At 42.5% G+C, this 14,810-nt stretch overlaps 3 protein-coding genes and 1 pseudogene across 4 annotated transcripts; 1 reads left to right on the forward strand and 3 right to left on the reverse strand.

Moving 5' to 3' along the window:
* Positions 1 to 256: 256 nt before the first annotated feature.
* LOC119768799 (probable RNA helicase armi) lies at positions 257 to 12,476 on the reverse strand. The gene is made up of 2 exons (XM_038260031.1): positions 12,259 to 12,476; positions 257 to 3,730 (listed from the first exon to the last, which is right to left on the reverse strand). The coding sequence occupies exons 1-2, from the start codon at positions 12,449 to 12,451 to the stop codon at positions 360 to 362; spliced, it is 3,564 nt and encodes a 1,187-aa protein (XP_038115959.1). The 5' UTR covers positions 12,452 to 12,476; the 3' UTR covers positions 257 to 359.
* On the forward strand, positions 6,709 to 8,654 carry LOC6039955 (DNA polymerase subunit gamma-2, mitochondrial). Its single transcript, XM_038260032.1, has 4 exons — positions 6,709 to 7,189; positions 7,246 to 7,931; positions 8,048 to 8,298; positions 8,359 to 8,654. Exons 3-4 carry the CDS (start codon positions 8,163 to 8,165, stop codon positions 8,640 to 8,642), a joined length of 420 nt encoding a protein of 139 aa, XP_038115960.1. The 5' UTR covers positions 6,709 to 7,189; positions 7,246 to 7,931; positions 8,048 to 8,162; the 3' UTR covers positions 8,643 to 8,654.
* Positions 8,653 to 10,357, reverse strand: LOC6037390 (annotated as a pseudogene).
* Positions 12,477 to 12,499: 23 nt separating the features above from the next.
* Positions 12,500 to 14,225, reverse strand: LOC6033572. Of its 2 annotated transcripts, XM_038260033.1 has the most exons (3): positions 14,026 to 14,225; positions 12,833 to 13,687; positions 12,500 to 12,726 (listed from the first exon to the last, which is right to left on the reverse strand). In XM_038260033.1, exons 2-3 carry the CDS (start codon positions 12,899 to 12,901, stop codon positions 12,517 to 12,519), a joined length of 279 nt encoding a protein of 92 aa, XP_038115961.1. In that variant the 5' UTR covers positions 12,902 to 13,687; positions 14,026 to 14,225; the 3' UTR covers positions 12,500 to 12,516. The 2 variants fall into 2 exon arrangements, with proteins under 2 accessions (XP_038115961.1, XP_038115962.1); XM_038260034.1 differs by lacking the exon at positions 12,833 to 13,687.
* Positions 14,226 to 14,810: the final 585 nt, after the last annotated feature.

Consider the following 14,810-nt stretch of genomic DNA (forward strand, 5'->3'; position numbering starts at 1 on the left):
TTGCCAATTTTTTAATTTCTTTGAAAAAGTCGTACTATCTCTAGAAAACAGTTTAGAATACGTTGTAAAACGTTTATTTTTATCAAATGAGCCAGTTTTAGGGCTTTTAAAAAAAATGAATTTTGGGACCACAGATTGAAAAAAGACCACAAACTTCAGGATTTTGTTTAAATCATTTATATTTCTCTTAAAATAAATTTTTTTTCTTTTTTTTTTTGATAAATTCCTACACTTGTCTTTTTTATTACGATAGACTTCATTTTTAAAATGAGGTTGTGTTTCAAACCAATAATTATAATAATTCAACGTTTAGTTTTATTGCTCAAATAATAAAGTTCTTGGTTAAATTCTGACAAAGGTTACTCCTTCCCCTCCTCATCCTGCGCGGGCTCATCCCCACCGCCGTTCAGCAGCGCCTGCTCGCGTGCCAACGGCGCCAAATGGTCGGGCAGTTCGCACCCGCAGTACGTTCCGTTGTTAATCGCCTTGAACAGCAGCTCGAGCCACTTCTTGTCGGCGGACAGCAGGTGCGGATTGCCAAAGATGACGAGCAGCGACTTGGCGCGCGAAATGGCCACGTTCAGCCGCTTCGGACTGGCGACGAATCCGAGCGCGTGCTGCAGGTCGCTCGACAGCATGGATTTGGAGGTGCGCACGGTTGAGATGATGATGACCTGGCGCTCCTGGCCCTGGAACTCTTCGACGGAGCCAATTTTGGGCTTTTGCAGGCCGGACGAGCCGCCATAGCCGGACTCGTCGAGGATTCGGCGGATTTGCTTGACCTGCGCCTGGTACGGGGTGATGACGCCGATGTCCTCCGAGCGGACGCCCTTTTTGTAGAGTTTGAGGAGCAGGTTGAAGACGCTTTTGGTTTCGGCGGGGTTGAACCAGGACGGGCTGTCGGGGCTCTGCTTGTTGACGCCGTTGACACCGCAGAAGATGAACGCGTAGGGTGGCGTTTGGGAGGGTTTGATGGGGAGGGTGTCGATGACTTGGGTGAGGAAGGCGGATTCGTTGCTGTCTTCGGCGGGGACGCAGGCGATGAGCGATGAGTCGTAGAAGAGGTCGCTGTACAGGTCCAGGATGCAGGGCAGGGAGCGGTAGTTGTAGCGAAGTTTGGTGACGAGGCGTGGGTTGAATCCGGCGGTGTCGGGAAAGCGGTTCTTGTCCAGTTTGTAGAGAGGGGTGTCCATGAGGCGTACGAGCAGCGACTGTTCGAAGCCACGCGCGTGCGTGCTCATGACGATCGGTCCGAGCTGCATCGGGTCACCGGCGAGGACGACGGTTCCGCAGCGTTGGTTAATGAACGTGATTGGAATGAGCGTTTCCGTCTCGAGACATTGGCCGGCTTCGTCTACGAGGATGTGGGTGAAGTGGTTGTGGGGGAAACGCATCTGCATTAGGGTTCCGAGCGTGACGCACGTTCCGATTGTGATCCGGTGTCGACCGAGGTGCTTCAGTTGGATGTTTTGCTTGAGGCCGGACTTGGTCACGATTTCCTCGCCCTTGACGGTTCGCTCGGAGGCGATGTCGACGGTTCCGCAGTACGGGGCGAGATGTTCCGGGATGAGTTCCTGCTCGACGTAGTTGAGGCCAACGATTCGAATGAACTCGCCGGGTCGGAGGACGTTGGCGTTGATGAGCCGCTCGGTGATGAGGTTTGCCGAACTGTTGGAAGGGGTGCCGACCATGATGCGGCTGTCGGCGGAGAGTTTCACGATTTGGTGGATCAGCTCGATCAGGGTCATCGTTTTGCCGGTTCCTGGTGGGCCGAAGATCACGTACGGGAGAGGGCGAGCCTCCGCGCGGAGAATGTTCTTGATGGCGTCCTTTTGGATGTTGTTGAGCGACGGATTGTACCACTTGAACTCGTTGTCGTACTCGGTCGTTGCGAGGTTGCCGTTCTCGTTTATCTTGACGTCAACCCACGGTTCGCGGATGGTCGTTTTCGTCGGAAAGAGGTAGTCCAGCGTCATGGCGGACGTTACGCAGTTGATGGCGTGGTGTTGTTTCTGGAAGGCACCGCGCGAATGCTGGAACGTCACCTTGAAGTCTTCGCCGTTGTACTTGGCGTGGAAGTGCTCGCTGAATTTGACCAAAATCTTGTGCTTGAGCACCTTGTGGATGACGGCACCGTTTCCGGGTTCCATTTGGTTGTTGTTGCACGGCGCTGTCGCTACCAGACGATCTCCCGGGATGAGGGAAGGCCGGGTTTCGCCTACGTTTTCGATGCGCAACGCGAGGTAACTGTCTTCTCGGGTAAAGTGTGCCCGATCGAGGTTGAACTTTTTAATGGTGATCTCGCACTGAATGTCCTCCATCCAGAGGAACAGCTTGAACAGTGCCTTGTAGTTTTCCGGTGTGAGCGCTTGCAGCTGGAGGCAGCGCTGAGTACGCATCAGCTCTTCGTCGATTTGATTCTTGGTAAAGGATGGGTTGAGCAGGATTTCCTTCAGGTTGTCCGGAACTTGGTACCCGCCGATTTTTATGTCGATAAAGTTGGCCCGTTTGCTGATCTTCTGGCCGGGCGTGATCTCACCGCCGCGCTTGTACTCGTTCCACGCTGCCAACCGGTGCACTCCAGCCTTTGATCGGGCCTGCGTTGTTCCCTCGTTGGTCGGTTGGGCCACGATAATTTCGGAATCTCCCACCGCTATCGTGATGCACCGACCAATCTTGAAGCCTCCACCAAAGCGCCAGTACACGACCTCCTTGCTGATGCCGTAGTTCTTGGCGGTGACTTCGAAGCAGTACTTGATCGACTCCCCGGATTGGATAAAGTGCTCCTTCTCGAGGGGAGACAGCAACGTCAGCTGGGACGTCTGCCGGCTGGTGGTGATCGAGATGAACAGGATTTTGTGCTGATGTCTTGCTTCATTCTTGATGATCACGTCGATCTTTTTGGTCTCGTTCAACTCGCTCAGCTTGACCTGCAGCGGGTCGGTAATTTTGATGCCGCGCTTATCGTCGAAAAAGTCCGGATCGCGCTGCGCTTGCGACGCCTTGGCCGTTTCCACCGTCTTGGGCGCCGCCTTCTCGATCACCACCTTGGTGCAGCGGTAGTTCAGTTCGGCATTTTCAACCGCTTCGAAAACCACGCGATCGCCGTGACTTGGCTTGGCCGCTTCTTCGCAGTTTTCCACGCAGTAGTAGTACTTGCCATCGTCGGTCATGATTTCACCTCCGCGCTCGTCGGCCTTGCTCACGAGCCCAGAACCGCGCACCAACCGGGTCGGGGAGATCTTCTTCACCTCCAAAATGTCCCCGCGCGTGTCAAAGTACGACTCGTCGATCTGTACCATGCACTCGAGCACGACGTAATCACCCCGCTCCGGAATGAACGTCAACTCGACATCGTCCATTTCGACCGGGATTTCACGCAAATCCGTTTCCACCGTGAGCAACCCGTTACGCTTTGCCGTGACCGTGCCCTGTTCGCTGCGCTGGTTGTAGTTGAAGTAGGTCGGCGCCAGCTCCTTCATCAGCTGGGTGTTTTCCTCGTCGACCGTGGTCGGTGCTTGCTTGCTCTCCTCGCCCCAACCATCGTCCAGCAGGCACTCCAGCTTCGTCACCCGGAACTCGTCATCGTCGGCGCTGCGATACGCCAGGTAGGACACCTTGCTGCCCACCTCGAGCTGCTGCCGGAAGGGACAGTCTTGCAGGACCTTCTTCTTCACGTACAGATTCGAGTCGATCACGACGTAATCTGCCTCGACCTTGGTGATGGAGCCTGAAAAGGGTTGCAGGGCGTTAAAAGTGTGCGTGGTGATTTTTGCATTTTCGATCGAGATTTCTCGATCGTAATTTGTCGATGGTTAGTCGTAAATTGTCGATAGTAGATTGAAGAATTCGACGACGTTTTTTCCGCTAGGTTCGCTGTTGTTCCAGCTGTGTTCGGAATGACAGCCCCCATACAGTTTGAGCAGTTTTTAGGGAAAAATTGCGTTTATAATGAAAAATCAAGCATTTTCAGAAAAGTGGGTATTGCAAAGTGTGGCAATTTCGCTAAGGATCATAATGCTTGGTGATTTGTAGTGATTAATTGTGACTGGTATTTTATTTAAACGATTTTTCTGAAAAGATGATCGATATTTTGGATAACTTGAGTTAAATGTTGCAAAAGTTTAAAGTAATGATGTAATATTATGTAAAAGTGTTTAAACTTTACTTTTCTTCCTGTTTGACCAAAATATTGACCTTAAAAATGCATTTTGGTGATTTTTTGGAAATTTTTGGAAAAAATCGAATAACTGGCAATTTTTTGTAATTCTGCTGTAATATGACTCTAATAGTTTGTTCGATCAATAATACACACATAAGGAGCATTATCAATCAAATAAATCTTATTGAGGTTTTGCAGCGCGACTGTGTTTCAAATGTAGGTGGCGCCAAAATGAGGTTACTTGCCAAAAATCGTATTCCTTTCAGCTAGATTGAAGACCAAAATCGCTTATTTCTCATGATTCCCTGCATCAATCTTAATGAAACTGGTTGCAAAAGACGAGAAAAATTTTTTGCTTTAAAATAATGAACATCAATTTTTGGGCGCGCAAAAGTTTGTGACCTTTTTCGTTAAAAAACATATTATGGAACACGAAAAAATGAGTTTCCCGATATATATCAATGAAATAAATAGTTATATAGTTGCTAACAAGTGTGTTAACGTATATTCAACAATTTTTATTGATTTTTGACAGACATTCTTGCCAAATAGTCCAAATTACTATCTTTTTCTAAATTTACAGTTTTCTCATAGAAAAATCAAACAAATATTGGAAAGTTTTACACCAAATTGTTGGAAATAATTTTTCTCATCCGAATCCGGCATAAGTTTTATAAAAATGTTGATTATGAAGGAAAAAACACATTTTTTCTAAAAATCATAGGTTTACGCTATTTGTTCATAGGTGGCGACACGTGTCTTTTAGCTTTGCTGCAAATTCTCTATTTAAATCAATTTTTCAAAAGATCTTTTTGGCAAATTTGAGGAAGAACATGAAAAATCAACTCAGCCCCTATGATTTATACATCATTCGATTCGTTTATGCGATTGTCACACTTTACAATAACTTTCATCGGCGTTAAAAAATATTTGAAGGAAATAAAAATCAAAAACTGCAAAAAAAAAAAATATTTCCAAGCACGCTGTCATTCCGAACATCGTTGCGTAGTGTTTCTACTCGCCACCAGGATGCGTGCACGTTTCTGTCGAATCTCTCAATTGAGATCATTCGATCGTAATTTTTCGATCTATAGAGAATTTGCAGCAAAGCTAAAAGACATGTGTCGCCACCTATGAACAATTAGCGTAAACCTATGATTTTTAGAAAAAATGTGTTTTTTCCTTCCTAATCATCATTTTTATAAAAATTATGCCGGATTCGGATGAGAAAAATTATTTCCAACAATTTGATGTACAACTTTCTAATATTTGTTTGATTTTTCTATGAGAAAACTGTAAATTTAGAAAAAGATAGTAATTTGGACTATTTGGCAAGAAAGTCTGTCAAAAATCAATAAAAATGGTTGAATATACGTTAACACATCTGTTATCAACTATATAACTGTTTATTTCCTTGATATATACAGGGAAACTTATTTTTTCGTGTTCCAAAACATGTTTTTTAAAGAAAAAAGTCACAATTTTTTGCGCGCCCAAAAGTTGATGTTCATTATTTTAAAGCAAAAAATTTTTCTCGTCTTTTGCAACCAGTTTCATTAAGATTGATGCAGGGAATCATGAGAAATAAGCGATTTTGTTCTTCAATCTAGCAGAAAGGAATACGATTTTTGGCAAGTAACCTCATTTTGGCGCCACCTACATTTGAAACACAGTCGCGCTGCAAAACCTCAATGTACCATTGACAAATTACGACTGACAATCGAAAGTGTTTTAAAAAATTTCAAAAAATTCAAAACATTAAATTTGTTTTTAAAGTTTTAGGAAAATTGAAAAAATACAAAATTAATAAATAACGAATTACAAAATATCAAAAATTTATTTTTTTTAAAGATTTTAGAAATTTTAAAAGTTTTAAAAATTTTAGCTATTTCAAAAATGTAAAATTTTTCAAAAATTAAAAAAACAACTTTTAAAAATTTTAAAAATTTCAAAAAAAAAATTTAATTTTTTTTTAAATTTTAAAAGTTTTGAAAATTTTTACAATTTAAAAAAATACAAAAATGTCAAAATTTTCAAAAATTAAAAAAAATTGAAAATTAAAAAAAAAATTAAATTTAGTTCAAAAAAATTTAAAAATTTCAATTTTGCTTTTTTTTTAATTGTTAATTTTTTTAAAATTTTTGATTTTTTTTTATTTTTTTAAATTTTTTGAATTGAAATTTTTATGTTCGTTTAATTTTTTTAAAATTTTGATTTATTTTTATTTTTTTTATTTAAAAAATTCAAAAATTTTAAAAATTTTAGCAATTCCAACAATTCTAGAGTAAATTTTCAAAAGGTCCTATCTGCAAAATCCTCATTCTGAGAAATTTCACGTCGAAGTTTTGTGGAACATTTTTAAATCCCATTTAAACACGGTTGAGTTTTTTTCAATTCTAAAAACGCCCAAATGGACTTAGCATGATGCTTTTTAAGTGTAATTAACAGGAATAATCAAAAGTCTAGTTTAAACTGATTTCTGAAGCAATTTGTTTCATACGACCTATGAGTGCACATAGGACACGTTTTATAGGTCAAATTTTGCACATAGGACTTAACACATTGGACCAAACTCGTGTAGTATTGCACATTGGACTTTTCAAGATTAAATTTAAATCCTGATTTAAAATTAACAACTTTTTTCAAATAAATATGATCACCCAATCCTCACGCAACGTGTAGGTAACAGCTGATTGATAACATGAAATGTTTCAATGCTTCCAGTGCGAAAGAGAGAAACCGTTAGGACAGAAAAACAACCAATCAGCGCTCTCGTCTGCATCTGTCAGATAGGTGCTGACAAATCAACCTATACGACAATGTAAACATTCTTTGCCTGGGTGCGGATAGAACTTTTAATATTTTTCAAGCTTTTGAATGTTTTTTTAGATTATTTTCCAATGTGGGGCTAGATTCTTGTTGCAGAGTGATAAATTAGAGTTCAGGTGCTGGCCGGAACGAGAAGACGAGCTGGGGACTGCAGGAGTGTAAAAAGAAAATGAGCAAGCAACCACTTGGCTGTCGCTGGTAAGTTGAATTTGTTGGATTGCGTGATTCGAGTTAATTAGGCATTTTGGTTTTAGGTGTCCTGAAGGCGGTTCGCTGTGGCAGTCCAGTGGGTAGAGACTTACTCGTCGTCAGTAGTGATGGAAGTAGCATCAGTAGTAAGAAGCACCGGTCGAATGGCGAGTGGTACGAGAATAAAGGCCGGAATCGGCACTCGATCCGCGATCCAGGGAAAAGGACCGTCATCGGTACAAGCACAGATCTTCGTCGGGTAAATCGTCGAGTTCGCTGTCCTCGAAGCACCACCGCAAGGAACGCCACCGAAAGCTGCCCACTCTTCGTCGTCCTCGGATCGGTATCCGCACAGTGGAGCAATTAGCAGGCGAGAATCGATCGCGAGTGTTACGGAGGACTGTCTGCGGCATCGTAAGCGTTCCAGCTCCGGTGGTTCCGCCCGAAGAAGATAAAGTGTTAAGTTTTGACCAAAATTTTTTTTGCCAAGTTTGGTATTGTTAGTTTAAAAAGATGTAAAATTTCTATTTCGGTAGTTACTAAATATGACAGAAAAAGAAACAGATTTGGGAACATAGAATCAATAATTATTGAGAAAGGATTTATTGAGGAGCGATTTGCGAACGGGAAGGTTCCCTTGAATGATTCCTTGACCCTTAATCTGGACCAAGGTCACACGCTCTCCTGCCGATACCTGATCAACCCGTCGACCTCCAGCGAGTTCATGTACAAGGTCCAACGTCAGCGCAAGATTTGGTGGATGCGATACGCGTGCGATCCGGGCCGGTTCTTCATTTCGGACCCCCGCCAGGACGCGGACACGCGCGTTTAATCCGTCGCCATCAAGAGTCGCCTTGGCGGAGAGGAACTCACGCTGGAACAGCTGGAACTCTTTCCGGCGGACGCCGCCGCCCTAGAGGAAGAGCTGGGGGACTTTCGAATCAAGGTGGGCCGAACCAGCAGTAAAAGGATTCGGCCCAGTATGCTGCGGCTGCGTCAGTGCGAAGTGGCCACGCTGCAGTTCGTGCTGGATGCGTTTGAGAGTGGCGGCGATGCAAGCGTGAGGATTCACCGCAAGCTGACGCCGTTCAAGTGTGGCATCGTGTGTCTTTCCGACAGTAAGTAAGACTGCGTTCTTGTTTCTGATTTGAGTTGTAACTGTCTTTCTCGCTTTCCAGATCCCGCCCTGATGCCGGAGTTGCGTGACCAGGCCAAACACCTGTGCAACGTGCTGCGCAAAGCGAACCTTCCCGTGCTCGACTGCTCCGAGCGTAACGGCGGTCGTTCCCTGGCCAAACAGTTGCACCATCTCGACTCGATTGCCGTCCCGTACTGCCTGCTGCTGCGCGACCAGTGTCTCCAGAATGGCCTCTTTCAGGTGCGGTACCGCGTCACCACCCTCAGCGAAACGATTCACATCTCGGATTTACCAGAATATTTATTGAAAATAGTAACAAGTTGAGTTTAATAAATACAAACACACGCAAGCGCAAGCTTAGAAGAAATCGCACAGGTATTGTCTCACGTTGAAGCCGACCATCTTGCCGATGTGCACGATAAAGTCCATTCCTACGGTGCACTGAAGTCGCGCGCTGCCGTCCATGATGGTTCCCTCGCTGGAGGCAAAGTTCAGGAACTTGAGATGAATCAGCGTTGAGATTTGCGCCAACAAGTTGCACGTCAGGCCGACCTTCTCGTCCAGAATGGCGTAAAAATGGCCAACAGCCGGACGATGGTGAACGCCTTCGGTCCCAGCTGGGTGGCCATCTTCTCCGACACCTCGGCCTTTGCGTTGACCGACTGGAGGCGCTTCTTTTGCTTGCCGTGATATTCATAAACAGTCGTTTGTTCTCCTTGGCGGCGTTGTGACTCGCGAGGTACGCCGCAATCAGCAAGAACTTGGCGTAGAAGGGCAGTTCCAGGGTTTGCACCAGCCGCTTCATCGTTTGCATCTGCTCGACGGATTCCAAAGAAGTCTGGTCGTCGACGGTGATGGGACGTAGCAACTCCTGGTTGACGTTCTCCATGCGCATGTAGATTGTCCCGAGGGCAAGTTTCATGGTTTTAGAAATATTCCGCCAAAGCCGGGTCACGTCGTCCGCGGCAGTCGTCCCGTCCAGCACCGGTTCGCAGTACTTGTGGAAGCACTCGAGCGCAACCAGCTGCAGCTCCTTCAAGTCGCGACACACCTTGAAAAACACGTTCAGGAAGATGTTGAGGTAGTTCTCGTAGAAATCGGGCGTCAGCATCTCCACAATCTTCAGATGCTTATCAATTTCCTCCTCCGACAAGTTGGCATGCTTGTAAGACCTAAAAAGTACAACCAATCAGTATCACAAATCGCCCTAAAACATCCAAAATAACCCTTACTCCAACTCAATCCTTAATTGCTCCCGCACCGCCTCGAAATCGTTCATCATAATCACCAAAATGTCCTTCTTGCTGTACTCGGCCACAAACAGCTTCACTACCGGCGCGAGCCCCGTCCTGACAAAGTACTTTTCAAACGGCAAATCCGACACGAGCAGCACGCACTGGCACGCACACGTCCAGCCCGGTCCCCTTCGGCAGTCGCAGCAACATTGGCAGCACGTTGTGGTCCATGTCGCGAACCCGGTCGGCGTTCTCCAGCACGACGATGTAGCTTCGCGAGGGCGACACTCGCGCCAGCTGGGCCACAAAGTCCTTCATGGAGTCGACGCTGGCCAGCGAGGCGTACCCGTTGGCCGCGCACGGGACGTGACCGGTCAGCCGGTTCAGGATGGCCTTCGGCGAATCCTCGTCCCGACGGCGTCCTTTCGCACGTTGCCGTCCAATCCCGGGCGCCACACATCTGGAATGAAATATGAAATTAAACGCAAGAAACACTTTTTTTAAAGTTAATTATCAGCTGCCAAAACGCAGTCACCGCATTATTTTCTAGGAAAAACTTACCTGGACACAAGTATTCGGCTTATAATAAGATTAAAGCACTTTTAAAACAAAAAAGCAAATAGAAACAACTGCAAATTGGCAAAACTTGAAAAGTCCTATGCGACTCTGCCAAATATTGTTTACATTGTCGGATAGGATGTTTTGCCAGCACCTATCTGACAGCTGACGACGAGAGCGCTGATTGGTCGATTTTCTCTCCTATCGGTTTCTCTCTCTCGCACTGCAAGCATTGAAACATTTCATATTCTCGATCAGCTGATGACTACACGTTTCGCATGGACTGGACAAACATGAAGATTGCAAAATATTTTTGTTTCAGAGTTTTATAAAAAAACGACTTAACAAAATAACTAAAAATCATGCACCTTGGTCATTTTGATATGAGCGTATATGCATCATAATTGAAAAATGATATAAATGAATCATAAGTTGAATTGCTAAGGTTCTATGTGCACGCTTGACCCTAATGCACATAGGACTCCCACGTGGTAAAACGACCTATAATTATTTGGTGTATAATTTATTGAGAATCGTTTTAGGTTGTTTTGTATTTTATCAATAACTGAAAAAATAAAAGGCTTTTAATAAATTGGATCAGCGGAAAGTGTAGTTTTCGGCTTGCAGAATTTCATGCAATAAATAACTCAGTTTGTTTACTTTTGTCGCATAGGACCTTTTGAAAATTTACTCTAGAATTTTAAGTTTTAATTTTTTTTAAATTTAAAAAGTTTCAATTTTTCGAAAATTTAAAAAAAATTAAGAAATTTCAAAAAAAATATTTCAAAATATCTAAAAATTTACAAAAATTTCAAAATTTTAAAAATGTCCAAAAATTTCAAAGTTTTAAAAATGTCCAAAAATTTAAAAATTTTATAAATGTCCAAAAATTTAAAAAAAGCCAAGTTTAAAAAAAATAGATTTTTTTTTAATTCAAAAATTAAAAAAAAATTAAGTTTCCAAAAATTTCAAAGATTAAAAATTTAAAAAATTTAAAAAACTCTCCAAAAATTTTAAGAATTTCAAAAATTCTAAAGTTTTTAAAATTTCCGAAAATTTTAAAAAATTTAATAATTTTAAAATTAAAAAAAAATAATAATATAATTTTTTTTTAATTTAAATTCATAAGTTAAAAAAATAAAGTTTTACCATTTTTTTAAATTTCTATTTTTATTGAAAGATTTTTTTAATTAAAAAAAGAATCAATGACAAAAGAAGATCTGCTATATTAAGCGCATGATTATCAGGCTTGATAATCGAATTGCTGAGAGCTGATAGTTTGATATTTTTATCTACCCTGCTTGCATGTAATTTGAAATTAGTGAAAACAGAGTAATGCCCCTTGAATGGCGATGAATAACGTAGTTTATGTTAGTTTAGTTCATCGAGAGGTATTAGAAACTCAATGATTTTTTTTTTAGGAAACAATAGCAGAAGAAACATAAAACTAAAAATAAAGATAAATAGCTGTAACAAAACAATAAGAGGGGTTCAGAGTGGAATTATTGGTCCTGTATTAATTTTAACCAATTTCCATATTTTTTTTGAGTTGAATATTTTTTTATTTTCTGGATTATTAAAATTAAATATGTTTGTTAATTTGTTCTTGACTTTTTAGCGCAACTAACCACAACTAACTTGTTATTTCATTTTTTTTAAATAAAGAAAAGTTTTTTCAATTTCATAAAAATAAAAAAAATGTTGTTTTTCAATTTAAAAAAAAATGCATTTTTATTAAGATTTTGCTTTAATTTTTTTTGAATTTTAATTTTTTTTTTAATTCATCAAAAATTTTAAAAGTTTTGAAATTTTTTTTTTTTTTAATATTTTAAATTTTTTGATTTTTTTTCAGTTTTCGGATTTTTACTAAATTTTAAAAATTTGTATGTTTTTGAAATTGTTTGAAATTAAAAAGAAAATTATTTAGATTATTTTGAATTTGGTAATTTTTTCACAGTAAAAAAAATTACTTATAATTTCGAGATTTCTAAACAGTAAAATTACGATCGTAATTTCTCGATGGTAAGTCGTAATTTGTCGATAGTAGATCGAGATTTGTCGATGGTAAGTCGTAATCTCGAGAAATCTCGATCGAATGCAACGATCACCACGGTGATCTTCGAAGAACCATCGCAACCGCAACTCACCCGTCTGCTGAAAGCAATTCGTAGGCTTGTTCTGCTCCTGCCGGCGTTGCTCCTCCAACCGCTGCCGCTCGGCCTCTCCGTCCACCTCGTCCTCGTCGGCGACCTGCGCCTCCAGCCGCCGAATCTTGTCCTCCTGTGTTTCCTGCTGCCCACCGACCACCAACCCTTTCACCGCCGAAATTAACCGCCACATCTCTCGCTCACTCACTCTTCTCACACTAAACTGTTCTTTCAATTGCTTTCTTTTAGTCTATTTCACTAGTGATTTTGGCCGAAGAACTTGTCGATCGAGTCGTACTGCCAGTCGGTGTCCTTGATGTGGGTCAGCTCCTTGCGCAGGTTCTGCAGCCGTTTGAGGTGGTTCTCGAGCTGTAGATTGTTTTCGCTCATCTCAACGTACAGGTAGAACTTAACCCGCACGATGCCCTGCTTGGTGGGGGCTGCCTGCTGCTGCTGGTCGGTCTTTGGCTGCGGAGAAAGAGAGGAGGAACGCGTGATTAGAGTTTGTTATTAGGGGGCGAGTTGTGCTTATGGTGCGATGATCTGTTTTATGGCGGATTAGTACGAAAAGTACCTGAAAAGGGGAACTTTCCACGGCCAGAATTCCTCCCAAAGTGACCGAGTCTGTGTAAACAACAAACATAACATAAAAAGTAAACGAGGTAATTGCGGAACTTAGGCAATAAAGGGATACTTACACGTTGGTAAACTGAAAGAATGTTGTAGGATTCAGGCCAAAGGTTGTCGCGTAAGTTCTAGCAAATCAATCCTTCGACCAATACGAAGAAGAGATGCGTCTAAAACTCGCGTCTTCAACTCAGAATCCTACTTAATTAAGGGCTGAAAGGAATCTTTAAGCAATATCTATGGTGGTACATCATCTGAGGACTTTCGTATACCAAAATCAATAAAATAACCCGTCCAAATTACCCTCAACTTGTGCTGCAGGATGATGTTCTCGTTCTTGATCGCGACCAGCAGCTCTCCGTTGTGCTTCAACGCACTCAGCTCCTGTTTGAGCTCCTTCACGTAGTCCACCGTCCCCTTGAGGATCGTGCCCTTGTTGACGCGGCCATCCTTGCCGCTGATGTCGCTGCTCGAGCCCTCCATGTTCCGGGGCAGCAGCGTGCCCAGCTCCTTGATCTTGTCGTTGATGTTGAACCTGCGCCGCCGTTCAACTAGCAGGGGACAGAGTTCGTCAGAAGGATATCTCAACGGAATGTGCCCACCCTCCTATCGGTCGTTGGTGTCGATCCCAAGCGAGCTATACGTTATACTGACTCTTCATCTTACACGTCAGGATTCAAAAAAATCTTACCCGGAAATGGCCCCCCTCCTAATCTAATCTTACCAACCAATCCGGAGTCCGGTGAAACCGGAACAATCTTACCACTGATGGAACTCCACCGACAAAAGAAGGCACGCCAACCTGAATCCGGAACCAAACAAAAAAACGAAAATAAACGAAACCGGAAGTGCGAACCAAACAAAGCGTGTAAGTTCCCGGAAGTGTGAACAGATGATTTTGGGGTTAGTTTTTGATGGTCCTTATCATTTTGGGAGGAATTCTGCGCGGCGTCACCGTCACCGTGTGACCAACGCCGGATTATGTAACGTAAATACACAACTTGCACCCGGGCGGTTGATTTTTAAGGAGGAAGGTTGATGAGTTTCGTTTGAGATTGTTGTGTTTGGCGTGAGGAAAAAAAAAAAGGAAATCGAAAGAAATCAAACGTCAACAAAAAGAAAGATTTTTGTGCAACTTACCAACGATTCCTTCGGGGTGTGTTCGTTGCTGGACATAATTTTCTCGCGAGAAAACGAATGTCGCGGAATGAAATTCTAGAGCGACGATTTTATGCTGAGGACGGCAAAAAATGCTGCTGCTGGAAGGGAAAACAGCAGCGCAATCGAAAATTCAACTTTTTGGAATCTTCTTCGTCGGATGACGGCTCAGCTCGATTGACAGTGTTGCCATGCATAAGTGGGATGGGTACACGCTCATGTAAAATAATTAATTTTTTTGAGTATTTTTTTATCGAGAAATTAAAAGTGAGAGTGTGTGCAACATGGAGTTAAACTTTCTATGAAGTTGCTGTGAAGGTTACCATGACACTTTGAAAAGTTTAACTCCATGTTGCACGCACACACTCTCACTTTTAATTTCTCGATACAAAAATGAATAAACTTTGAAGTCGCAGAAATCAGCTTCACTCAAAATCTAGGCACAAGCCAAGGTTGTACATAAAAATTGAAATAGGGCTTTATTGGCAGAACACGTCTTGCAGGGGCAACGAACAGAACAAGAATGATTTATTCAACAAATTACATTAAGTCAATATCAAGTCAAGGCATACTTATGCGTATCCTCAACACTCCTCCTCGCATGAGTACACCCTTACCAAAAATCATGACTTTTTGAGTTCCAAATCCCACTTTTCATACGATTTTTCGAGTTCAGGTACTACAACCATAAAAATGGTTATATGGGTTGAACTGAAAAATTCGTATGAAAAGTGGGATTTGGAACTCAAAAAATCATGATTTTTGGT

Source organism: Culex quinquefasciatus, chromosome 3 (genome assembly GCF_015732765.1).
Source record: "Culex quinquefasciatus strain JHB chromosome 3, VPISU_Cqui_1.0_pri_paternal, whole genome shotgun sequence".
In the NCBI taxonomy this organism is placed as follows: domain Eukaryota; kingdom Metazoa; phylum Arthropoda; class Insecta; order Diptera; family Culicidae; genus Culex; species Culex quinquefasciatus.

Bases quoted from the DNA above. Each gene is read 5' to 3' on its own strand.
- LOC6039955 (XM_038260032.1), top strand. From the start codon at position 8,163: ATGCTGCGGCTGCGTCAGTGCGAAGTGGCCACGCTGCAGTTCGTGCTG. The intron at 8,299-8,358 runs GTAAGTAAGACT...CTCGCTTTCCAG, and splicing joins CATCGTGTGTCTTTCCGACA to ATCCCGCCCTGATGCCGGAG.
- LOC119768799 (XM_038260031.1), bottom strand. From the start codon at position 12,451: ATGTGGCGGTTAATTTCGGCGGTGAAAGGGTTGGTGGTCGGTGGGCAG. The intron at 3,731-12,258 runs GTGAGTTGCGGT...AACCCTTTTCAG, and splicing joins GAATTGCTTTCAGCAGACGG to GCTCCATCACCAAGGTCGAG.
- LOC6033572 (XM_038260033.1), bottom strand. From the start codon at position 12,901: ATGTTTGTTGTTTACACAGACTCGGTCACTTTGGGAGGAATTCTGGCC. The intron at 12,727-12,832 runs GTACTTTTCGTA...CTTTCTCCGCAG, and splicing joins TGGAAAGTTCCCCTTTTCAG to CCAAAGACCGACCAGCAGCA.